General features: G+C 34.8%; 1 protein-coding gene across 1 annotated transcript; it reads left to right on the top strand.

Moving 5' to 3' along the window:
• The first annotated feature begins 15,918 nt into the window (after positions 1–15,918).
• LOC128172041 (uncharacterized) lies at positions 15,919–23,051 on the top strand. The gene is made up of 4 exons (XM_052837811.1): positions 15,919–16,315; positions 16,558–17,412; positions 21,239–21,369; positions 22,986–23,051. Exons 1-4 carry the CDS (start codon positions 15,919–15,921, stop codon positions 23,049–23,051), a joined length of 1,449 nt encoding a protein of 482 aa, XP_052693771.1.
• The last annotated feature ends 4,229 nt before the right edge of the window (positions 23,052–27,280 follow it).

Below are 27,280 nucleotides of genomic sequence, written 5' to 3'. Positions count from 1 at the left end.
GCACAAAATTTTATGAAACTTTTAAGGTATTTAGGACACAATGTGTAGATGTGCTAATTACTAGGAAGTTCCGATTCATTTATCTTTCTGGAAATTTTAGCCCCATTGAACTTGAATTTTGGCCATATTTTGAACGATTTTTTTGAATGATTTTTTTGTAAGCGTGACTCTTCTCAAACAGCTGTATTGAATTTCGTAAAACTTTTTACGTAGTTGGGGCATAATGTGTTGATTTTCATGTTTCTTGGAAATTTAATTACAATGTTTTGTCTTGAATTTTTTAACCATTAGAATTAATTAGTATATTGTTGTTGTTTAAGATAAATGATTAGATATGTGCATAATTGCAGAAAGTTTTGATCTGATGATGTTTTGCAAGTAATGACCTTAATCATTTTTAGCTTACCTGAGCTGAAAGCTCAAGTGACCTTTTCTGATCACAATTTGTCTGTCGTCTGTCTGTCTGTTTGTTTTTCTGTCTGTCCTCTGTCCATAAATTTTTCACATGTTCAACATCTTCTCCTAAACTACTGGGCAAATTAAAAAAAAACTGGGCACAAAGCACCCTTAGGCAGAGGGAATTCAAAGTCGTGAAAATTAAGCACCATGCCCTTTTTTAAGGTGAGATAATTAGAAAATATTGAAAATTCTTAAGAATTTTTTTCAAAAATCTTTTTCTCAAGAATCATTTGGCCAGGAAAGCTGAAACTGATGCGAAAGCATCCTCAGGTAGTGTAGATTCAAAGTTGTGAAAATCTTGACCACTGGGGTTAGGGTGGGGCCACAATGGGACGTCGAACTTTTACATACGTATATTTAGAGTAAATCTTTAAAAAAATCTTCTTTTCAGAAACTAATCTGGCAGCCAGGAAAGCTGATATTTTTGTGGAACACACCTCAGGTAGTGTAGATTTAAAGTTGTAAACATCTAGACCCCCCCCCCCCCTCCCGAAGGGTGGGGCCACTATTTAGTCAATGGGGGATCAAATTTTTACATATGAATGTACTAATGTAGAGTAAATGTTTAAAAATCTTCTCCCCAGAAACTATTCAGCCAGGAAAGCTGAAACAGAAGTAAAAGCATCCTCATGTCAAAGTTGTGAAAATCATGACCCCAGGGTGTAGGGTGGGGCCACAATGGGGGAAGGGGGACGAACTCAAGTTTGTTCAAATCGTGATCCCCTGGGTTAGGATGGGGTGACAACTTGGGGGGTGAGATCAACTTTTTACATAGGAATATATAGGGAAACATCTTTAAAAATCTTCTTCTATAAAACCATTTGTGTAGAAAAGCTCTAACTTTAATGAAAGCAACCTTAGATAATATAGATTCAAAGATCAAATCTAAGGAGTAGGGTGGGGCTACATTGGGGATTCAATTTACAAGGAAAACATTTTAATTGTTCACAAAAGCTGAAATGCTAAAGATATAGATAAATAAATAAATGTATATATATATTTTTGCTTTTATGCCAGCATTTTGAATAGGGCTGAGTCTTTAAAATTGTTTAGACTTTGGCCTCTGACTATTCTTGACTATTATTTGGCCTTACAAGGGGTTCACAGTTTTATAATATCATCCTCTTAGAAAATGGACTAATGATATTAAACATTAGAATATCCAATAGGGGGAAAATGGATTTTTATTTATACAGAATCTAAATGTATTATACATTGTACTACATTGTCCAGCTAGTTTGTATTCTGACACCATTAGGCTGATTTTATCATACCTGTTGTTCCTTAGGTGAGTGATGTGGCCCATGGGCCTCTTGTTTTGTTTTTTTATTTAATGCATACTCTGTCATTCATGATGTGTAGCATTGTCAAGTAATGGGAGAACGTTGGTATTTGAGCTTGCTCACTTTTTATACCCCCGCTCCGAAGGAGAGGGGGTATACTGTTTTACCCTTTTGTGTCTGTCCGTCCGTCTGTCTGTTTGTCCGTCTGTAACAAAAATTTCTGTATTATCGCAGATGCTTGAAATTTTTACACAGTGTTTGTTAGGGCATGCCATATCGTGGAATATATTTTTGTACCAATCGGACGTCAACTTCCTGTTAAATGACGACTTTGCTTATTTTTAGCCAAAATTGTCAAACAAATTTCCGTCAAAGATTTCTCAGCAACTATTTATCGCAGATGCTTTAAATTTTAACACACTTTTTGTTTTCACATGCCTAGTGTGGGATATATTTTTGAATCAATCAGAAGTCAACTTCCTATTAAATAATGACTGTTTATTTTAAGCCTAAATTTTCGTCAAAGATTTCTCAGCAGCTATTTATCGCTGATGCTTGAAATTTTTACACAGTGTTTGTTAAGGCATGCCATATCGTGGGATATATTTTTGTACCAATCGGACGTCAACTTCCTGTTGAATGAGTACTTTTTTTATTTAATCTTAAAATTTTAAACAAATTTTCCTCAAAGATTTCTCAGCAGCTATTTATCGCAGATGCTTGAAATTTTAACACACTATTTGTTTAGGCATGCCATATTGTGGGATATATTTCTGTACCAATCGGATGCCAGCTTTCTATTAAATGTCGACTTTGCTTATTTTGCATATTCACATCAGAGCGGGGGTATCACTAGTGAGCATTGGCTCACAGATATCTTGTTCTTTCTTTTATGATGTGCAGCATTGTCAAGTAATGGGAGAACGTGGGGTATTTGAGCTTGCTCACTTTTTCTTTCCTTTAATACAGTTATAAACTAATTATTTGTGTTTCTTGCAGACAAGCTGCTTTTAAAATGCCTTCAGGCCAGTTCAGTGGGAGACAGTAGAAAACCTGCCTGGATTACCCATAATTCCAATGGAGTCACAGAAGTCAAGTAATTCCAATGGAAATAATGCGCCATCAATAGACTCGGTTTTTCTGAAAGTAAACTGAACATAAATAACGCATCATCAATGGATTCCATTTCTGTGTTCATGGATTTAACATTAATGTGTTAGTCATCCTTTTTATTAATTCTATTTAGTATTAGTTTATTAAGTTGTCATTTTACATTTGTACTATATGTGTGTTTCACATAATAAGCTCCTGGGATCTCTTATAAATCTCTGCTGTACTTTGGTGCTGGGACAGAGATATTCCTTAGAAATTTTACGAATGTGTGATGATTTTTTTTTTTTAGTTTTGATTTGCACACAAGAAATTGATTAAACAACACATGCAAAGGGGGATAACTTCAATTTGTATTCTTGAATTTGAAATGAAAGAAAGTTATCCCCTTCTACTAATGTTTTCTAGAGATATCTGTATTTTATGTTGTTGATCCCTGACATTTTTTTGTAGGAGAGTTTATTGAGTACAGTGGCGTCGGAAGTAAATTGAAAGTCGGGGGGCGGGAGGCTAGATTAATCAATCTTGACAAGCAGAAAACTAATTCCCAAAATCCTAATGCGGGGGGGGGGGGTATACCTATAGTTCCAAAAAAAAAGAGAAATCTTACTAACAAATAACCTGTAACTCCAATTTCTCAATATTTCCATCTTTTCAAGGTAGATTTAGGAACAATTATCTTTGCTGCGAGAAAAAATTGGGGGGGGGGGGCTGAACCTGCTCTGGCCTTATGGTTAGGCCTAACTTCGCAAAAAAAAAGTGGGGGGGAGCTATGGAGTATCAGTTTATATATTAATATATTACTACAAAATGTCATGATAAGTGTGATCAATGGGTGATCCCACATTCAAATTTGACCATACCTAAATACTGTATTTTATTGTAGTGAACATTTTTTAAAGTAGTTATTTAATGTGTATGCCAATATATTATATGTGTACAGCTGAATGATGCCTTAAATGATCTAAGACCTGCATACTTACAATGTTATTACAAGTTACACCATGGGATAGTGGTGTAAGGCAAATGTTATATAGGCCATGTGGTTAATCATTTGATGCAACTCTTTGTATTGGGTTTATGATGCATTTTGTAAGAACATACCTACAAAATTTATACGTACACTAATGGTGGATGTAGCACATTTCTCCCTCATAAAAAACTGAGTTATATTGATCAGGTAGATTGAAAGTTCATGTTTATGTAAATAGTTTTGGAGGAATATTGTGACCAAGTTTAAGTGTACTGATTTTTTTCTTTCTTTGTATTTACGCTTACCATGAAATACATACTACTTATATACAAATGATGTTTGGTGAGTCGTAGCAATCTGTAGATAGAACTCAATAAATGTGTTTTTCTTTTTAGTTTTAGTTTTTTTCTTAGAAAGACACTACTGTTGTATTTGGTACAAAAAAGTAAAATATGATGCTGTAACTTTATATACAATAACAAGACAATTATGTATTGGGGCGAACCAAATCTGAAAACCAACCTCCTTTTGGATTCACTTTAGTTAGATGTGTAAGCCTTCCGTCTCACGGATCCAATTGAGGGTCAGTTCAAACTTAGTGATGACAAGTCCAGTATTTCTTTCTCAAGCGGTTTTATTAAGCGTGATCGTATAGTTACAATTACATCAGCTAATAGCAGCCCAAATCAGGAGTCTCATGATCTATCTCAATAAGCGGAATCTATCTAAATCTCTCTATCTATCTATCTGCGGGATCTATCTTAATCTCCTCAACATCATTTTACATGGGTATATATAACATTTTACTTATGATGGACAGTTCTGACTAGTTCGGCCCATTTACGGCGATCATGAGTGAACATTTAGTGTTCAAAATTAAGATTAATAGTTTATTCCTAAATAAAGTAACAAAACCGTCAAAACTGCCAATCAAAGAGTCTGGATGCAGGATTTGAGTCTCCGAGTCCTGGGTCTCGGAGTCCCCCACCTAGTATGAGGCATCACTTACTCACAATACGTTCATTCATACACGGCATAAAAGGTTACAAAGGTTAATATATAAAATACACAATACATGACTCAATATAGAGTACTAGAGCAATCGTTGCAGACACAGAATCGCCAAACATGTCACATGTTGTTAAACTCTCAATTTGGATATTATTATGCCCGTATTATGCACCTGGTTTTATAACATCATTTAGGAATACTACGCATTGCTACAAGAATCACAGAGTTCATTCTGTCAATTATCATTAACACCATTCAGTGCGCAGCATCTAGGTACACATAAATATCATAGTTACCATTATGTAATGCTAGCAATTCAAGGTCATAGCATGGCTATCTGTTTACATACGTCCCCCAAACAAAAGAAATATCCCGAAGGGAGATTTCTCATGCCTGGCGCCCGGAATAGGAAAGCGTCCTTGATCTACCCTTGATCAGACGAACTTCCTAGTGACATACCAGTCAGAACATCTATGTTAAGAGATAGTAACAAGCGACATGTTTCCACCTCCGGCTTGGAACATCATTCATCTACAAAAACAAATCTATAACCAGGATGTATACATAAAATCATATATAGTTGTTTGATTATATCGCATTACGACCATGAAAACAATAATGAATAAAGTATGACAGTAATGATCAAGATGAAAATAATCGTAATTCATCATCAAAGTAATACTAAGTATGGTTAAGCTTGATGTCACATATATATACAAAGTTCATGCTTGTAAGTTCACAAAATATCTCTTCCTTCTTAGGGGTGAGGTTTGCGTCATAGGTTCGGAGTCCATCGGTTTCTTCCTGAAGTTCTCCAGAGTGAATCACCAAATACAAGATTTATATTAGCACAAGATAACGCACATTTCTACTTTAACACATTTCACATTTTTTAATTTTCGCTAAATTTCACAATCCTTTCATAAGGAATACACAACTTCTTCGCGGCTGTAGCTTAATTATTCATCCATCATCGGCACCCGTGGATAGAGGGTCGGCGCGGATGGCGAGGCGACTTCTCGCGGAGCGTCTCCTGCGTTCCTCTGTTGCGTAGACATCGCGGCCTTCACTTCCAGGTATTTACGTGCCAGCTCTGGGTCCGGTCTATAGTATTTTGCCCATGGATATTCTTCATTTTTCTCCTCTCCAAGAAATTGTTGTGCTAGTTTAGTCGAAATTGTCCCCGTGTTACTGGTCAATTAGCGAGTTGCGATTCTTCCGCTCCGTCGGGGTTTCTCTTGGATCCTAGTGCCTTTCGGGATTGGTTCAAGTTCAATAATGTCACTAGAGGTCCATTTCTTTGGATTCACACAACAAAATACAGTGTCTTTGGAAGAACCTTTCTTATCTCCGTCACTACCCCTTTTTCGACAACCTGTCCAGCAACCACCATGCACATCATATACCAACCCACTTTTTAATAGTTTTGCGTTTCTTAATACAAAGTCCTATCGTTATTGTTACTGCCAAAGTTAAACACACATAAAACCAGGGGCTTCCCACTCAAGACAAGGATTTCATGGGTTGCAAATTAATTACTGGCAATTCCGACATAAGTGAATTCATGGAGAAAACTTTAATATCGTTAAACCATGAAAACCTGCGGAACCTTGTCCCATACTCAGGATGTCAAACGCAATATTGGAATGTTTTTACCAATAATCTTAAATCATGTAGTCTTACAGTTTCTTTACTTAGTCGCTGTTTCATGTATTTCGAGTATATGTTAAATCTCTTTAACTCCGCATATACATACAAATAACCGAGGTGCTGATTCCGCGTTTGCTAGTCGGCGAATCTCAATACATGTTTTATGTCACAGGGGGTCATCCTGTCATACCTTTTTAAAAGCGTGCAATATATACAAAGCTAAGCTTATTCAAGATTATTTACATCTACATATACAATAATATAATTTATTTAGTTTATTATTTTGGCTAATTCCTTCATAATAGCCAAACAATCTACAGCAAACTTTTGTTTACTATTTTCCCTACAGGGTTTATGGATTGATTTACGCGGTTTAGGGATTGGTTTGAAGCCTAGACCTACTTTAGGGACTATTTCATCTATTTCCATATTTTCATCTAAGGGGACATTTGGGTTATCTAAGGGTATTTCATAGTCTTGGCCACTATTTTCACCACTTTGATTTGACTCATGGGTCTCATCTGATTCTGAATCTACGGTCTGATCATTCTCGTGTTTATACTGCTGATCATCCATGATCTTCTTAGCTCTTATACGTCTTTGAAGTTCTGCTAGGGGAATATCCTCTTCGTCTGAAGATCCTTCTCTTTCCCATTGTTTGGACTGTATAGCTCTTTCCAATGGTGCTGGTTGCATGTCTTCATTTTCTGACGACGATTCATCTTCTGGTGGCACCACATAGTTAGTTTTTCTTAGAGTTCTTCCACCATCTTCAGTAGTTGAAGACAGGGGCCAGTGCGAAATGTCTGCTAGTCTTAATTGTCGTGCATGGCATTTGGTGGTTAATCCAGTCAATTGGTCTCTCACCACGAAACTAACTGTTCCTTTCTGTTCTATGATTCGATAATATGGTAGCCACTTTTTATCTAACTTATTTTGTCTTCTGTTGTTCTTAAGGTAGACAGGATCACCTACCTGAAAATTTTCATCTTTGCTTTTCTTATCGGCCTGAGCTTTCTGTTTCTTCTTGGCTTCCTTCATATTACGATGTACTAGCAGAAAAGCTTTATGTTGTTCTTGAGGGGCGATCTTGTGTTGATCTTCTCCCGCATATCTCCTTCGAGGTTTCATCAACGTATCAAGAGGTAATACGACATCTCTGTTGTACATAAGGTAATATGGAGAAAACTTTGACGAATCGTTAGGATGGAAACGAATGGCTGCCAACGTCTGATTAAGATGAATATCCCATGTTTGAGCGTTGTCTGTTATTTTCTTAGCCATCACGTCATGTAGAGTTCTATGAAATCGTTCTACTTTACCATTACCTTGAGGGCTGTAATAAGATGTTTTGATATGGTTGATATTCAATTCTTTTAAAGTTTCTTCCACTTTCTTATTCACATTTTCTGTTCCGTTGTCTGTGAGGATTTGAAGAGGACAGCCATATCTTGGATATATTTCTTCTAATATAAGATGTACTATGTTGTCAGCTGACTTATCAGGAACGGGAAAAGCTTCTGGCCAACCAGAGTAAATGTCAATAAAAGAAACTATGTACTTGTTTCCCGACAAGGATGTTGGATATGGTCCTGATAGATCAAGTCCTACTTCATCTGAAAGATAGTACATTAAACCATCAATTTCCAAAAACTTCTTCTCTTCGGTTGCCGTTGCTGTTCCTTTATTTAACCGATTCTTCAGTTTCTTAATCTGCTCATCGTGTTGTTGACTTTCTTTGATGTTGATTTCTTCTGGTAGATCAATAAAGGGTTTGACCAATTCGTCGTGTTGTTTAACTTCACATCTGGCTAATCGCTTAGGCGAAAAGGCATTGGAGTTAAGTACGTTTACTTCAAAGAAATTGTCCTTAACATCTGGTTCATCATGCTCTGATTGTTCTTCCTCTTCACACTCGAGGTTGACTGTCGGTAATCTGGATAAGAGATCTGCACAGCAGTTAAATCTTCCTTCTATGTACTCTACCTTACAGTTATATCCTGCAATACTTAATGCCCATAGTTGAATTTTCTTATTTTGCATTGGAGATTCTAAGATATACTTGAGCGGCTTATGGTCTGTTCTAATAGTAAACTGAGCACCGTGTAAATAATGGTCTAACTTCTGAAGGGCGTAATGGATTGCAAATGCCTCCTTTTCTATGGTTGACCACTTTTCTTGAGTTTTACTCAGCTTGTGGGATAAGTAATATATTGGCTTATCTTCTCCCTCATCTGTCTTTTGAGTGAGGCACGCTCCAATACAATTGTCGCTGGCATCGGTGTACAGGGTGTACGGTTTATTAGTATCTGGATATGCTAGTAAAGGCACTACCGTTAAACTTTCTTTAATAAAGTCAAACGCTTTTTGGCAACATGGTGTCCATTTGAACCTTGCATATTTTCTGGTTAAGTCAATCAATGGTTCTGCAATCTTAGAGAAGTTCGGTATAAATCTCCTGTAATAACTACACATACCTATAAAGCCACGAACTTCTCGGACTGTAGTGGGCGCTTGTAACTTTCTTATAGCTTCGACTTTCTTTGGATCAGGTGTGACGCCATGTTCATCAATGATGAAACCAAGATATTCTGTCTGTTCCTTGAAGAAACTACATTTCTTTAGCTTCATTTTAAGTCCATGCTTCCTTAGGCGGTTGAAAATGTCTTGAATATGACGAAGATGATCTTCCGGTGTCTCTGAGAATATAAGAATGTCATCCAGGTATGCGATAGCAAACTCCTCTTGTCCTTGAAGAACTATGTTCATCAGCTCCTGAAAAACTGCTGGTGCATTACTCAACCCAAATGGCATACGGTTGAATTGAAATAGTCCTTTGTGACATGCAAAGGCCGTTTTTTCTTTACTTGAATCTTCTAATTTCACTTGCCAATATCCACTCTTTAAGTCTAGTGCAGTGAAATATTTTGCCTTACCTAGTAAACATAGGATGTCATCAATCAACGGTAGCGGGAATGATACGGGTTTAACTATCTTATTCAAGCTTCTAAAGTCAACGCACATCCGGTCTGATCCGTCCTTTTTCTTCACCACTACTAAGGGAAATGACCAAGGTGATTGTGATCTCTCAATAATCTTTGCGTCCATCATTTCCAGTATGGCCTTGTCAATTATCTGTCTTTTATTTAAGGGTACACGGTAGGGTCTGTTCTTTATTGGGTGGTGATCTCCAGTTTCTATCTTCATTTTAACAGTGTCAGTCACTCCAAGATCACTGTCTTTCTTTGCAAATAAATCATTGTTTTTGCTCACAAGTCTTTTGATTGAGTGTTCAAATCTCTTAGGTACATCAATTTCTTCTTTTGTGTCTTGAGTAGTCTGTATTTCTGAGATTTCCTTCTGTTTTAATGCGGTAATTCGTCCTACTATGTAGCCTCTTGGAATTTTATAATTTTTGTTAGTTTGGTTAACGAAGATCATTGGAACTTTCTTATCTTTCCGAACTATACAAACGGCGTCTTTTAAATATAGTCCTGGGTCTTCCATAATGCAGTTATTGTCTATGCTGTTCACTTCAACCAAGTCACTTTTTTCAGAGGAAAATTGTTATTTATTTTTCCATAGAATACAGTCACCGTGTTTGGTCTCATTATAAGTTTCTTAGGAGTTCTTACAATAGTTGAGATGTGTAAATCTTCTTTAAGTTCCGCGTATACTTTGCCATCAATACGCATGAGTCCAAGATCAAAGTATAAACGAACATTGTTTTTCTTGAGCCAATCACGACCGAGAATCATGTTTCGGTTGAGTCCCTTTGTCACATAAAGTTTGTGGTCTAAAGTTAACCCTGAAATCTTAAAGGAAATATTTACATACCCTATCGCAATTAAAGAATTGCCATTTGCTGCTTGTAAAGAGGGGATATCATTATTAAACAACTTGGGGCGGGGAAATAGATTTTCATACATTTTTTTACTAATTAGAGATACGGCTGCACCTGTATCTACCAAAGCTCTAAATTTATTTTTACCTACTTTTAATAAACAGCTACTTGGGTTGTTAGTAAAATTAATTTCATATGTAGGTCTTTGTTTAAAGTTCTTTCTTTGGGCTTCAACGAAGGATGAACGTCTCAGTTTTCCTGTTTTTGTTTGTCAAAATAAGAGCAAGGTTTGAAATTTTGAGATGATCCCCTATTTACTTGGTCGCTAGATTCATATGTTCGGCCTTGACGATTTGATGGTCTGCCCCGATTTTGCTGCGCTCTTTGATACATATGCGAGCCCCAACAATCTGCACGCACATGACCTACTTTACCACAATTCCAACATTCCACATGCGAACGGGGTTTCTGCTCTATATTATGGACGGGTTTGTTTTGACTGGGTCGTTTATTTATTTGAGGACGGGACCTGACTTGGGGTTTATTTTGAGTACAAAATCGAGCCCTATGACCCGTCTGTTTGCATTTAAAACACCTACTATTACGCGCATGGTCAATTTCCATTGGTTCTACATGCCTTGTTTCTACTGCCTCTGTCTCAGATTTTGTTTTCGCATTGCTATTTGAATTGCGGATTCTAAATCTTTAGGGTTTTCTCGCAAGATTTTCATTCTGAGATAGTCGAATGTCAACCCGTCACAAAAGATATCTACTAACTGTTGTTGTATCAAAGGATCTTTTAGTCTGTCATTACTGTAGGCGTCTTCCGCGATTTGCAATAGTCTCTCGGCGAACAACTGAACACTTTCATTTGAATTTTGTCGAGTCTTACGCATTACTGCTAACGCGTGTTGGGGATCTGTTATTTCTGCAAATCTATTTTTAAGGGATTCCTTAAGATCGTTCCAAGATGGGATTTCTTCAGACGCATTTGTTTCATCTAAATACCTTTTAATATAATCCCCAACTGAACCCTTACTCGTTATGTATGCAAGCATGGGGATCTCATGACCTTGTTTCCCAGACATAACACTGTACTTTTTAACTTCCTTTATCCACTGTTTAAATTTTTGAGCATCTCCCTCAAAAGGAGTTATCACAGAAGATAGGGGCACTGGGAGTGCGGCTGTTATAGCTTTAACTTGACCAATGAAAAATTCTTTATCATCATCCTGATCTGGGACTCGGTGTCGAGGTTCACGAGTTTCATACGGCCTAGCATCATGATATGTTTCAAAAGTATTTTGTTTAATCTGCTCTTTTTCTTGGGACTTTTGACCTGTTTCTTGCCCTTTATTTTCTTTGTTCTGACCCAACCCCGCGAATTGTTTTTCTAATTGCTCCATTTGATTTCTAAGTTCTTTTTTATAAAACCCATCACCTGTTGCCATATTGGTTGCTTAGACAAAGTTGTTTACTTCGAGATAGCTATAAGAGACATATAGAAATGGTTCTTACCGTATTCTGTTTTGACTTCTGGTCACGGCACCAAGAAAGTTCATGTAAGCCTTCTGTCTCACGGATCCAATTGAGGGTCAGTTCAAACTTAGTGATGACAAGTCCAGTATTTCTTTCTCAAGCGGTTTTATTAAGCGTGATCGTATAGTTACAATTACATCAGCTAATAGCAGCCCAAATCAGGAGTCTCATGATCTATCTCAATAAGCGGAATCTATCTAAATCTCTCTATCTATCTATCTGCGGGATCTATCTTAATCTCCTCAACATCATTTTACATGGGTATATATAACATTTTACTTATGATGGACAGTTCTGACTAGTTCGGCCCATTTACGGCGATCATGAGTGAACATTTAGTGTTCAAAATTAAGATTAATAGTTTATTCCTAAATAAAGTAACAAAACCGTCAAAACTGCCAATCAAAGAGTCTGGATGCAGGATTTGAGTCTCCGAGTCCTGGGTCTCGGAGTCCCCCACCTAGTATGAGGCATCACTTACTCACAATACGTTCATTCATACACGGCATAAAAGGTTACAAAGGTTAATATATAAAATACACAATACATGACTCAATATAGAGTACTAGAGCTATCGTTGCAGACACAGAATCGCCAAATATGTCACATGTTGTTAAACTCTCAATTTGGATATTATTATGCCCGTATTATGCACCTGGTTTCATAACATCATTTAGGAATACTACGCATTGCTACAAGAGTCACAGAGTTCATTCTGTCAATTATCATTAACACCATTCAGTGCGCAGCATCTAGGTACACATAAATATCATAGTGACCATTATGTAATGCTAGCAATTCAAGGTCATAGCATGGCTATCTGTTTACAGATGTTAATAGCGACTAGTCAACAATAAATTACAAAATGAATTTTACATCCAAGTACACAAAGTTGTTTCAAGAATTTCATTATAATTGATAGGTTTAATTCTGAGTATTATTTTAAAAACTGTTATCTGTCCTAAGCTTATTAGTTGGTCGATAGTTGTAACATGATCATGCGATCAATTCTGTTAAATAAATCTCACTCAAAAAATACCGGGACAAACCTTAATACACGTATCTTCTTCCGGCAACCACACACTTTAATAGATGAACTGTTACCGGAGTTGTATTTACTTAACCTGAATAATGTTACCTTGCAGTCATGCTCATTAACACATATAATGTTACACAGAATGAGGAACTGTTACGTTTTTACCGTCACAGGCAATCACCCACTTTAATGCATACACTGTTATACGCAATCAGGTGCTTTTACGCATATAGTATAAATACTGTTACGCGCAATCACCCACTTGCATCTCATCTATTGTTACACGCAATCAAAGACTTTAAAGCATATACCGCTACACGCAATCACAAACTTTAACACATATACCGCTACATACAATCACACACTTTAACACATACACCGCTACATACAATCACACACTTTAACACATATACTGTTACACACAATCACACACTTTAACACATACACCGCTACATACAATCACACACTTTAACACATATACTGTTACACACAATCACACACTTTAACACATATACTGTTACACACAATCACACACTTTAACACATACACCGCTACACGCAATCACACACTTTGACACATATACTGTTACACACAATCACACACTTTAACACATACACCGCTACACGCAATCACACACTTTGACACATATACTGTTACACACAATCACACACTTTAACACATATACTGTTACACGGAATCACACATTTTAACACATATACCATTACTCGTAATAACACACTTTTACACATACCGTTTCACATAATCACATTTTAACACAAATAACATTATTTGCAATCACAAAGTTTAACATGTTTACCGCTACAAGCAATCAGGATTTTAACACAAATACTATCTCCCACAATCACACACTTTAACACATATGCCTTCACACACAATCACACACTTTAACGCATATGCCGTCACACACAATCACACACTTTAACACATATGCCGTCACACACAATCACACACTTTAACACATATACCATCACACACAGTAACACACTTCAACACATATACCGTCACACACAATCATACACTTTAACACATATACTGTCACACACAATCACACTTTAACACATATACTGTCCCACACAATCACACACTTTAACACATATACCATCACACACAGTCACACACTTTAATACATATACCGTCACACACAATCACACATTTTGACACATATACCGTTACACACAATCACACACTTTAACACATATACCGTTACACATTATCACACACTTTAACGCACATACCGTTATACCAATTCACACACTTTAAAACATATAGTTGTACGCAATCACGCACTCTAACGCATAAACTGTACCACACAATCAATCACACACTTTAACTCACATATCATTTTACGCAATCGTGCACTTTAAGACATATACCGTTTCACAAAACCAAGCACTTTAAACATACACCGTTACACACAATCCTGCACTTCAACACATAGCATTACACACAATTACACACGTTGACACATATACTGATACACATTTTCAGAAACTTCAACACATATACTGATACACACAATCACACACTTTAAAAACACATATATACTCTACGGCCAACGCGGTTTGCGTATTTACCGCGAGTCCTTGTTGTGTGAAATTGATCACGGTTTAGCAAAGGTAACTCAGGTTAAACCGTGCATCCTCGCGGTACAGCTTGTCACCTTGTCCACACCGAAACCAGTCCCAGGTGAAAACTGTTCTTGTTTTTAACGCGAGTTACCTTCCCCAATTTCTTCTCATACAGGAAATATTCTTTATTTTATAAATGGAGTTCATTGTTACAATTTATTATTATTGTTTTAAAAAAAAAGTTGGAGAAGTTAAAGGAACGTGTAATTATGCTTATACAGAATTTTGTATACTATTTTGTATACTCTATATCATTACATATAAATTAATTTTGGCACATTCATCGCTGACAATGCTTGGTTATCAAATGATTTGATTAATTACATATTAAATATTTCATCAAAATAATTGTCTTATTTGGCCTCGAGAAAGGGGATACTAATTAGCGTTTCATTTACAATCTTTCATAATTTATTTTTACCTTTAAAACATACCTTACACTTGACTATTTCTCTTAAATAAGTTCAAAGAATTCGTTTAATGAATAACAAAGTACGTGTAGATCTAAACTGTTTAAAGTGCACTCGCTTATCACCGTTGCGACCAGAGTTCAATCCCCGTGATCGACATTGGTTGAATGAATATGCTGGTTGCGTGCTTGGACACGCGGGTTTTCTCCGGGCACTCTGGCTTTCTCCCACATCGATGACCCCCTCGCGCAGACATCCGTGCCAACGAAAGATATTATTATAAGTTGTATAACTTGTTATCAATCGTTTTTTTTAAAAAAAAAGGTTCAATCAGTTTAAGGAAAACATGCTTCTGTTAAAATCGTGTGTATTTAAAAACTGACTTCCTTATCCGATCTAGCAAAAGTATGATGTTTAGTGGGTCGCCCAATATTTATGTTGGTTGTTCAAAACCCGGGATTTAAAATATGAATATTCATATATTCTGGAGTATCCATCACACGTTAAAATTTCGCAGTTTCAGTTCACCAACAGAGAAAGGTGAATTGCGTAACATTCCGTATACAGTATGTGTATACAGAATTTGGGTGGTTGCCGTCGGGGTGGGTGACCTGCAGCAATTAGTGTGACTTGGAGTCCGCTAAATAGAAGTATATAGTTTGTTCTTACAAACTAACAAACTAATTTAATTTCAAAGATATGAAAATTTGTTTTTCAATTTAAATTCAAAGAAATTATTCTGCGTATTCATAACACAACGTTTACAGAATACATCCATAAAATTACCTCTTAATGATATACTTTACACTCCGTCTCGATTGAAATACAATCATCATCGGAAGTGTGCATAGACCACCGTCTAGTAAGGAAACATACATAGATCATCTTTGTGACACAATCCAAAATCTCTACAACAACAACAACAGAAACGCCATATTCTGGATAGGTGGGGATATGAACCTGTCTGACATCAACTGGACAGACGTATCCATCAAAGGAAACCATTTTAGTTCAGCAATTAACCTGAAATTCCTAGACACCTTGCAAAATTGTGGCTTGGAACAGATGGTGACCTTCCTAACTCGCCTAGACAACACATTGGATATATTCCTATCAAACCGACCAAGCCTCGTCAACCGATGCACCCCCATACCGGGTTTATCAGATCACGATGCAGTCTTTGTTGTAACACCAGCTGTGGCAAAACGTGGAAAACCTGTAAAACGTAAGATCTATCTATGGAAGAAAGCTGATGAAAATAAGATGAAGTCAGAATTCATTGAATTTAAAAAGCAGTTCCTTAACAACTATGACTCTTCATCGCTGATAGAGGATATGTGGAACTCCATCAGTACCACACTCAACAAGATCCTTGAATCTACAGTACCATCAAAGATGTCAAGCAGCAGATTTAACCAACCGTGGATAAACCGAGAGATAAAAGCTCTGTCTCGGAGAAAAAAGAGACAATTCAACAAGGCAAAATCAACAAAACATCCTAAGGATAAAAAAAATACCAACATCTTAAAGTCAAAACTAGAGATGCATGCAGGAAGGCATACAATGAATATATCAATAACATCATCTCACCAGACTGTACATCCAACCCAAAGCGATTCTGGGGATTCATCAACAGCAAGAACAAGGACAGTACAGGGGTAGCGCCATTAAAAGCAGGCGACGGACTTACAGATCCCACCACCAAAGCCTCAATCCTGAACAATCAGTTCTCTTCAGTATTCAACTCCAACGAACCGGTGAACAACATAAAATCCATGGGTTCTGAAACACATCCTGCAATGAACTGTATTAACATCTCAGAAGCTGGTGTCAACAAGCTTATTCAAAGTCTACAAATCCACAAAGCCACTGGAGCTGATGGTATTCCTGCAAGACTGCTAAGGTTTCTTGGGGCGGATCTAGCTCCGGTCCTCACAGTTTTCTTTCAGGCATCCATAAACCAAGGAGTCATCCCAAAGGAATGGAAAAGGGCAAATGTGGTACCTATATTCAAAAAAGGAGCCCAAAACAAACCAGAGAATTACAGACCAGTGTCCCTCACATCTATAACATGTAAGATGCTTGAACACATCATCACCAGCAACATCATGCGGCATGTTGAAGGCCAGAGAATGCTAACGGACGCACAACATGGCTTCCGAAAGCAACGATCCTGTGAGACTCAGCTGATTGTTACTATACAGGATCTTGCCAAGTCTATTGACGACAAACGCCAGTCAGATGTAATTCTGTTGGATTTCTCTAAGGCCTTTGATAAAGTCCCGCACACTAGACTGATGAGCAAACTACATCATTATGGAATTCGGGGAAGCCTACATAGCTGGATTGCTGACTTCCTGCGTGATCAGCCACAAACAATAATCCTTGAGAATGGAAAATCTGACCCAGCTCCAGTTCTATCAGGAGTTCCTCAAGGGAGTGTCCTTGGTCCGAGATTATTCCTATTATATATCAATGACCTTCCAGAGTATATAAAGAATGGCTCCTCAGTGAGACCCTTCACTGACGATTGCATCCTTTATAGACGTATCAAAACGTCTAAGGATGCAGTGTTGCAACCACTATTGAAATAAAACCACTATTGAAATAATTCATTTCAATAGTGGTTGGGAATATATTTCATTAGAAAAATCAACTTGCAACCACTATTGAAATAAAACCACTATTGAAATAAATTATGTCTATGGTGGTTGGGGACGTATTTCATTAGAAAAATCACTTTGCAACCACTATTGAAATACAGCCACTATTGAAGTAATGATTTTATTAGAGGTTGGGGATGTATTTCATGATAAGAACTATTGTTTTCCCTTGGACTGAAATGTCACACTTGCCTCATATATCTCTATATTTGTTCGGTGAGAAATAATATTAGGCAATATGGCCGTCATTGTTCGACTCTTCGCTTACTCATTTCGACATTTCTTAGAATTTAATACATAAACCGCATGCCGTAAGTTCTTAATGTATTTGGAGTAGTTGCCCTTTGAAATTCTTTGAAATTAGAGTAGTTGCCCTTAGAGTATTGACGTCACATTGTTTTGTCTGGAGAAGAACAAAATGGCAGCGTCGATATTTGCTCAAATCTCTGCACAGGGGGGGGGGGGGGGGAGAAAACATTTAAAACTGAATAGCAACAAAACATTGTAAGTAAACATGGGTAAAGCAAAGATTTTTAAACAGTATTTGAAAGGTGGGATTGAAAATGTCAAAGAGTTTAAATCAGTTAAATTGGACAAGGTGGTAGACATCTTGTACATGGCTTTGCGTAGATCATCGCTATTTGTGAATAAACATGTCGCTTGATAGTCCTCGGGAAAACAAAACAATTATTAGGTTAGTTACTGACTCACTATGGAAATATATTGGGTTGATAAATCTCATAGACGGCTCGGCTTCGCCTCGCCATCTATGAGATTGATCAACTCAATATATATCCGTAGTGAGTCAGTAACTAACCTAATAAGTAATATTTTACAGACACCATTAAAGGTCAGCTACTATTATTTTTTTTATCTTAGATGGGAATGAATTACTTTATAAATATAACTATCTAATCACTATTGTAACACATTTGGAAAGAAAGAAGTTATATATCATATTTGCAAACTATTTTGAAATGAAAGAAATCTAACGAATAATATCAAATACACAATTATGTTACAATTTTCATTGCTGTGTAGAAGTAAATAACCAATTCTCGCAGATAAACATGCATTTACATTTGTTTTCGTCTAAGAAACAATTCAAATACAAAATTAAGGTACTAAAGACTTGCATAATTTACGGTAATAATAATCAAGACTATGATATAAATGTACTTGTTTTAGGATGTTCACTGTTGTGCAGAAATAACCAATCCTCGCAGATTGACATATAGAAATGTTTTCATATTTTTTCTTTACCTTGTAACGTTGTAAATTGCCAGAACTTCTATTCAAAACCCCTGCGTATTAAAAAACAATTTATAGCTTATATATCTTTATAGATTTATGTAATAATGAATATCACTATTAGGATAAATAATTTCAATAATAGGGATGTACTTCATTAAGACCAATATTGGATGAAATAAATTATTTCAATAGTGGGTAGATAGGCATTTCATTACAATCACTATTGAAATAATTTATTTCAATTGTGGTTAAGGATGCAGATCATTAGAACAATTATTGAAATAAAATATTACAATAGAGGTATGATGTTATTTTAATGCCTATTATTCCTACTGTGCATAACACTTTCGGTTCCAGATGACAGGTGGTATGGGGAACATGACCATATAGAGGTAAATCAAAGAACATCATAATCAAAAAATCATCTCATAAGACATACTTCTTTTCTTAAGAAACTCCTCTAGCAGAAAGGAAAGTGTTACAAACAGACATAATAATAGACATAAAACTGAAATGCATCGTCAACCACTATTGAAATACTTTATTTCAATAGTGGTTGAAATGAAAGGTATCCACAACCACTATTAAAATAAAGTTTCAATAGTGGTTGAAATGAATCGCATCCTTAACCACTATTGAAATAATGTATTTCAATAGTGGTAGTAGTAAAGTACACCCCAAACCACTATTGAAATAATTTAGATTAATAGTGATATTTATAATAATATTAATCAATAAATAATTATTCCATATACAGGGGGTTTGAATAGAAGTTCTGGCAATTTACAAGATGTTCACTATTGTGCACATAATATACAATATCATATGACATGATATGTTTGTAGAAAGAGAAATGTAAAGAAAAAATATAAATCTTTAAATTAATATTAAGAAAAAAAAATCATTCTAAGCTACGATTGAAAAAATAACATTGTTCAAAGGACCTCCCTACTACATTGGCACTGCGTGTTTTAATCAAAAATGATAATTATTATTACTATTATTATTAATAATCTTTTTTGAAATACCCTTACAATTGAAGATGTTCTCTCAGAGAAAATTAACCCTAGAGAAATCATAACCAGAATGTGAAATATTTATAAAAACTATTTTGGTGCACAACGATAGATATATGAATTTTATAAATGATAATTTTGTATAGATCGATCTCGTAAAGTAAGTTTTATATATTCATCAGTTCAATATTTGAAGGGAGTTGGACATAATTTGAGCTCAAAATTTATAAACTTTATTTTGGCTAATGTAGTATTTAGAATAAGATACCAACAAGGTACATCAAGTTTAAGTCATATAATTTATATTTACCTACATAGTTGTTAAATTGTTGTATATTTTTATATTTTCTGAGTATAATGATAATTATAAACAAAAGAAATAATTTACCAGTCTTGTTATAAGTATCCTCAATTAGTTATAGTAATTTTATTACTCATCATTAAGTTCTCCAGTTATAATGCAATCAAACCAATAAGTTTTAGGTTTTTAGCGATTTTATATGCATTGAATGATTAATTTGTTTCTTGTTAAACTGCTCATGTAATCCTATCAAGTGCGCTTGAAACCACATTTAATGTTTATTTTTTAATATATGTGAATTGTTATACTAGATAATAGTAAACAAATGATACAAATGAATGTGTATTGCTTAATTTATTCTGTTGCGTCAAAAGATAAGTTTTTAAATCTATTTTACATTCAGTTTACGATTTCTCTAGGGTGCATTTTCTCCAAGTGAAATGTACCTGGGTACGTTTTCTTTTAGGGATGTTCTTTGGTACGTTTTCCCCAGCATTCATCTCATTCTGCATGTCATTTCAATCGATAGCATGTGATTGATACACATGTACACAATTGATAACAAAACAGCTATGTTAAAGACCTAGATCGTCTCTCTAAATGCCAAACAGTCAGTGGAAATACTGAGCTGCTACTATAATAAAGTTTTTGTTTTCGTGAATATTGCAGAAAAACAAAAACCTTCTAGATAGAGAAATGTTGTTTTGAAATAACGCCTATTTTTTTTTATTTCTTAACAACATTTCTCAACCCCGAACTTCATTGTCAGAAATTACTTAAACATCAGTAATTTGAAGACATTTTTAGTAATGCAATGAACTTTGCAAAGAAGACAACTCATAATTATTGATAATTTGCTAACAAACAAACCTTTGCGTGCATAAAACTAATAAGTAAATAATTTTGCTATACATTTGTATTTCTGTACAAAAAAAATCAAAAATCACCCTTTACGGTGTACAAGGTGCAGAAAGAGTCCAGAAAGAAAACAGTAAGAACATTGCATAGAAATTTACTTTTACCTTTAATGTCAATTTCAGATGCTGCATGTACTGAATTTCCCAAACAGCCAGACACACAAAATAAGAGGAGAGACATGCGTCAAAAGGTGTTAGCAGAGTCAGAGTCACCAACATCACCTGATTCAAGTGAGGATGATGATGATTCAGAGGTTAGCTAGGTGGTAAACAATAGGTCAGTGAGGATGAGGATGATTCAGAGGTTAGCTAGGTGGTAAACAAAAGATCAGTGAGGATGATAATGATTCAGAGTTTAGCTAGGTGGTAAACAAAAGGTTAGTAAGGAAAATGCACACAGTGGTATGTTAACTAACGTATTTACCATTAGAATGATTCCAGTGAATCTTTCGGTGTAACGTGCAAAAATACATTTGGTACATCATGTGCTGATAATATCGACGTTGGTCGTTGAAAACTCGGTAACAACACAGTTCGATCTTTTGACTGTAGAATCAGATCATGTATTTCCGGTCTGGTGTGTCACATAATTCTAATTTGTCTTTACCAAATATAGATGATAACGTGTTGCCAGATACTAATGTTTTTTTTTTCCAAAATAATTCCAAAAAATTTATCCATTTACTGACTGATACGGAGACTGGGTTATAGGATCCCAGCCAGTTGAAGTTTGATATGTCTGAAGAAGTAAGAATGTTCACAGTTTTATTTTTATGATTTTCAGTTGCTACATGTATATTGGTTTTTTTTAATTGATGTCCGTATTGATCTAAAGCCAAATTTGTTACACTGTTTTTCGGGTTCAAGTGAGTGAGTGTGCATGTCAGTCTATATTATCTAATTTTTAGCACGAACTTTAAAAATTAATATCAGGACGCCAACCAAGACAGACTGTTGATGTCTGCTTCATAGCTCGTCAACTCGACTAACTACACCATCTAGTAGTCCTAAATCGCTTTTATACTTGATGAGTGAATTGGATTAAATATGTGTGATTAAATACTATCTAACTAAAGATAATTTAATGAGTGAATGTATAGAGTGAGAATATTTTGGTAATATTATAATTGTATATGATTATATATCACCTGTGGAAACCATATATTCAATAATATTCAAAATACAAGAATAAATTCAGTGTCATTACACAAAAAGGTCTTGGAGTTCTGGTTTCCAATGTTACTAGGAAATATATATAGCAACTATCGGTTGATATAATCATGAATAATTTTTGTAACAAATCACTGTCAAATCATTTTGCCTTGAATTTGAAAGAGTATTTGTGGCCTAGAGCTGTAGAAAATAACATATTAATGTCTAACTTTTGCTGTATCAGCACTTTACAATTGCCAGAGAATCCTACATATTAATTATTAGGATATATTTTGAAACGATTGCATCAGCCATTTTTCTTGTGAAATCTCATTTAAATTCAGAGCCAACATTCTGTTTTAAGAAGCCACGGTCTCAATTTATTAACTTATTCAAGTATTCATATAGAGTAAATCATAATAAATTGCACATTAGCTTGATAAGAAAGAAAAAGAAACATTGAGAGAAAAAAGAGAGAGAATCGCTCTAGATGTTGAATAACTTTGTTTTGGTTTTCCCAGGCCTCAGCAAATATACTGTCTTGCATTTATTTGTGTCATACATTGATGGGGGATAAAAATAAATTCAGAGAAAATACAGTCACGACAGTTATTCCAGTGTTAATTTGTATTAAGTAAAATCTTCATGACAATTTCATATTATATTGATATTCAAATATATGACTTTTCATTATTAGTTAGTTAATGATATGTTGTAGATGAAGCAGCAAACAGGCCCCGCCGTCACCAACTTTCCTCAAGTCATTACTCAGCCTCAAGTCTGAGTTTTTACCCCAAATTCATGCACTGTTCCTTTTAGGTTTTGAGTTGAGGACTGAGCTGAGGGATTTAAAAATTTTGGTGACGGCGGGGCCTGTTCTAGTAGATATGCCTTGCCAAGCTCAAGAGGGGTTTTATAATGGCAATCACCTCGCGGAGGTGTTAAGGAAGCATATGGAATCTAAGTTACATGTAATTTCGTGAAATCACAAATCTTAGTTATTATATACATATTCAAATATATAAGCAACGAAACGTAGACCAAAAACAAATAAAAAATACTGAAGACAATTTTTCTCCAGAAATTAGTTTGTATTACGTAGATTTACACATTGATGACGTCATGACTAAAAGTTGAATGTCGTGTGAATTTGATCGGAAAGCATTGTAAACATATTCAAAATATGACTAATCTAAGAACTCTAATAAAGTATTGTGGTGTGGTTTATTAAGAACTGAACATATGAATACTGGTAAAGATGTTAGTTTTATCAATCATTCGCTAAAAGGTATGTAAATTTGCTTTTATTTCTCGGCCAGGCTTTCCTCTGTCGTTGTTTACGATATAAAAATCCGTTTAGAACAACACTACCCCGTATATATTGAACTTGAAATTTTATACGTATCGTTAGTTTGATCAATGCTTAAATTAAAAAGTGCTGCTAGAATCCCATGTTGTGTGTTGCTTTGATGCAATTTGCCGTTTTCCAAGCAAACTTTATAAAAGTTGGGGAGGTTTTACGAGAACCAGATGAATAACTTTTAAATAAGGAAAAACATAGGATTCTAGCAGCGGTTTTGATTAAACTGAGATGTTTTGCCTTCACTTGGTATGTTTATTTTATTTTGGAAACCGCGGGGTAGTGTTGTTCTACCTCATTTTATGTTAAGGAATATACGTAAGCTATTTATAGTTGTCACGTGATAATGCACCAATGTGGCAGTGATGTACTACCCGATTTTATTGCACTGACATCTATTTTAAAGGAGAATACTAAGTTTTTGATCTTATTCAAAATAATTATATAATTTCACGATTTTGAATATAACAGTCAAAATAAGACGCTAAATTGCCCATATGCTTCCTTAACACCCCCGCGCTGAATGTTGCCAATGTTTCTGTACAAATCGAATAGGTTGAATACAGACTGACGTTTTTCATATTTAATGTTAGGCCATTGTCATTCACTGAATTTCCCGATTATACTGAAGAGCACACGGTGGATGTAACCGGTGAGCTCACTTCTCCATGGCACCAGATCCTACCTCTAATTTTTGTAGAGGTCCGTGTTTGCTCTGATCCTCTTTTGTAATCTTCATGTGCACTTTTGATTTTGATCATGCACTGTTCGAGTGTTTGACATCACCACATTTCATGTAATAATTTGACTCGCCATTGTGGATTTCTCTACTCCCGTGAATCATAGCTCGAACAAACTTGAATTCACACTACACACAGCACTGGCTTTAGAATATGACCTGAATGGATGCCAAATATTGAAAGTGAATTTAAAAAGTAAATGCAACTTTTTTTCTTAAAAATGCAGTGGCTATATCGTAATATTTAATTTTACAGCTACGAATAAGAATTTTACTCCTTACATTAATATAATTGCTAGAGGAGGAAAGGGGGAACCCTAGATAGAGATTTTTTTTCAGAGGGGGGGGGGGCAAACTTGATAAAGCAACGTTGACAATGGTGTTTATTCTTAAGTTTTAGGACTTTTTGAAGCGAATTATGTTTTTATTTGTGCTGTGTGCCTCTCTTTGAATAAAATTATGTTGTATATCAGCATATTTATAGGTTCGCTATGTAAATATTTAATGTTGAGTAAATGTTTGTTTGTTGAAACCTTTTGCTTGGATTCAATGATTCACAAATATATACTTGCAGCTTTGTAAATATTGTATGACGTATATTTCTAGGAGGAGCTTTGTAATGCAATACTCTCAGTGATGCATTCAATTCATTTAATTTTCAGCAGTAAAACCTATGATGCGTTCGAGTTTTTTACTAGCAATAAAACATTGTTTTGTTTTGGTTTGGGTTTTTATGTGTGTTTTTTCTCTCCGTTTATTTCATTTCAGAACAGCCCTTAACTATATATGCAATTTGTATTATAACAGCTAGAGCATATCTGCAAATTTAACAATATTAATTCTAAACATTTGTATTTCTTAAATATGTACGAGTACATCAATATTGTATCTAATAATTTTTTTTCAAATATAAAACCAGAGCATTTTATATTTAAATATAGAATAGGCTATGAAAGACATGATATTGTAGAATCATTTTTCTTTGACATTTCTAACCTATCTGATAAAGATTTTGCTAAACAACCAATTTGGAACAATAGTTTATTTCAATTTGAAAAATATTGTCAATATCTACAAAAAGTCAGGTGATTTTCTTTTTATTAATGGTTACATTGTATAAAAGACAAAAAATGTAATTTTTTCTACGAAAAGTTTGTTGTACAAAAAATTTAAGCCACCTTGTTCCCAGGAATTGTTTAAAAGACTGTTAACAGGTGAAAAATATACACAAACAAAGTAAAAGATGTATTTGACAAACGAATATGTAATTATGATAACAAATTGCTGATCAATTCAGTTTTCTGTAACAGCTTTCTTTTAAAATGCAAATATAGGTATTCTGCCTCTTGTTATATTAGTAGCGAAATTGAAAATGTAAAACGTTTGATTTTAGAGTGTGAACATGGTAAGATGATTTGGTCAACTTTAAAATTAATTTTAGGATTTTATATACAGTGAAAACATGTTATTATGGGTTTTTATTTTGAAAGAAATGCAAAAATACGTTTTTTAAATACTATTGTGTCTTTCATAGCATACAAGATATTAAAATAGGTTAGAAATGTCAATGTTTTAGAATCGTTGAAAATACAACAAAGTACTTCTTCATAAAAAAAAAAGAATTGCGAGTTTAGAAATGAGTAATGGTTTTAAAGTTAGAGCTATTAGTCTTCGATACGTTAAGTATATTTATATTGATACCTACATTTAAAACTCTTAGATAACTATCAGCTATTATGTTAATTATACATGTTTTGTCAATCAAGATTCCATGCAGCTTTTAAAGCCTTAAACTCCGATTAATATCAGCAAATCTTATATCGATATATCCTTGCCTTCCATTTACAGTATCACTTTATTTTTATCTCTTTTATTCCAAATGAAATTAAACATGCTACTTTTTATTTTTAAATATACTGAGTGCCAGGCATAGGTACATGTGACATCGTCTGCATGTTGAATATTTTTATATCGTCTATCATGTTTCAGTTGCCAGTTTTAGAAATCCATCCATTATTTTTAACTCTAAAAATTAATTTGTATAAAGTATTTTGGCCCATAACAAAGTTTTCCATCAAAATTGAATTGCTTGAAAACTTGAAAAAGAAAATTCCATTCGACTTAATCATTTGCTCTTTTCAAAATCGAAAAATAGCAATAAGCTCTCATTATTGTTGTCCATGCAATATTCATAGATGTTTACGAATAACCTTGCATTGATGCCCATAAAACGTCCTTTTAAATGTGCTGATTGTTACCTGCTAATTAATTTGTAAATAACTGTTAGTAATATTGTGGCAAGAACAAAAGCTAAAATTTTATAGCCGGTATGTGTTAATGGTCTGTATTTTTAAGGTTATTTTTATCCTTTCTTAAATAGAAGAGTGATAAGAGCTAACCGGGGTAAAAAAAAAAAAAAAAAAAAAAAAAAAAAACAGTATTCCGGTTTATCGACAGTACGAGGGTCAATCTAACTGCTGTGAAAAACGGTATTCCTGTTTATTAAAAGTACTCAATAAAACTTTTTACATAAAAATATGAAGCGACATGTTTAAACATCTTTTCAAAAACTATAATGCATGCCAACTTATGCAAACATTCTCGGTATAGGTCGTGTAGACTCTAAATTGTTAAAAGTGTGACCTTAGGACTAATGCATGGCCCCTTAAAGAGGTTTAACTAAATTAGGTACATTATAAGAACTTTATCTATATAATATTCAGTAGAAATGGAAATGTTCAGATATCTTCTTTTTAAGAACTACAATGGTTCAATTTCGAATATAATTATGGAATTGTTATTTAAAGAAACCGTAGCTTCTAAATAATGCCAGTGTGACCCCTCTACAATTCTCAGACCCCAAGATGGCTTAAAATGTTAAGATAGAGATATATAGGGGAAGGTTAAAAAATCT

Source organism: Crassostrea angulata, chromosome 2, assembly GCF_025612915.1.
Source record: "Crassostrea angulata isolate pt1a10 chromosome 2, ASM2561291v2, whole genome shotgun sequence".
NCBI lineage: Eukaryota > Metazoa > Mollusca > Bivalvia > Ostreida > Ostreidae > Magallana > Magallana angulata.
The sequence above is the reverse complement of the archived record's forward strand: the minus strand, read 5'-3'. Positions and strand labels throughout refer to the sequence as shown.

What these genes read in the sequence shown, in the direction of transcription:
- LOC128172041 (XM_052837811.1), top strand. Translation starts at nt 15,919, where the DNA reads ATGAACCTGTCTGACATCAACTGGACAGACGTATCCATCAAAGGAAAC. An exon ending in GGATATGTGGAACTCCATCA is followed by an intron (nt 16,316 to 16,557) that starts GTACCACACTCA and finishes TCATCTCACCAG; the next exon opens with ACTGTACATCCAACCCAAAG. An exon ending in TCCTCAAGGGAGTGTCCTTG is followed by an intron (nt 17,413 to 21,238) that starts GTCCGAGATTAT and finishes TGTCAATTTCAG; the next exon opens with ATGCTGCATGTACTGAATTT.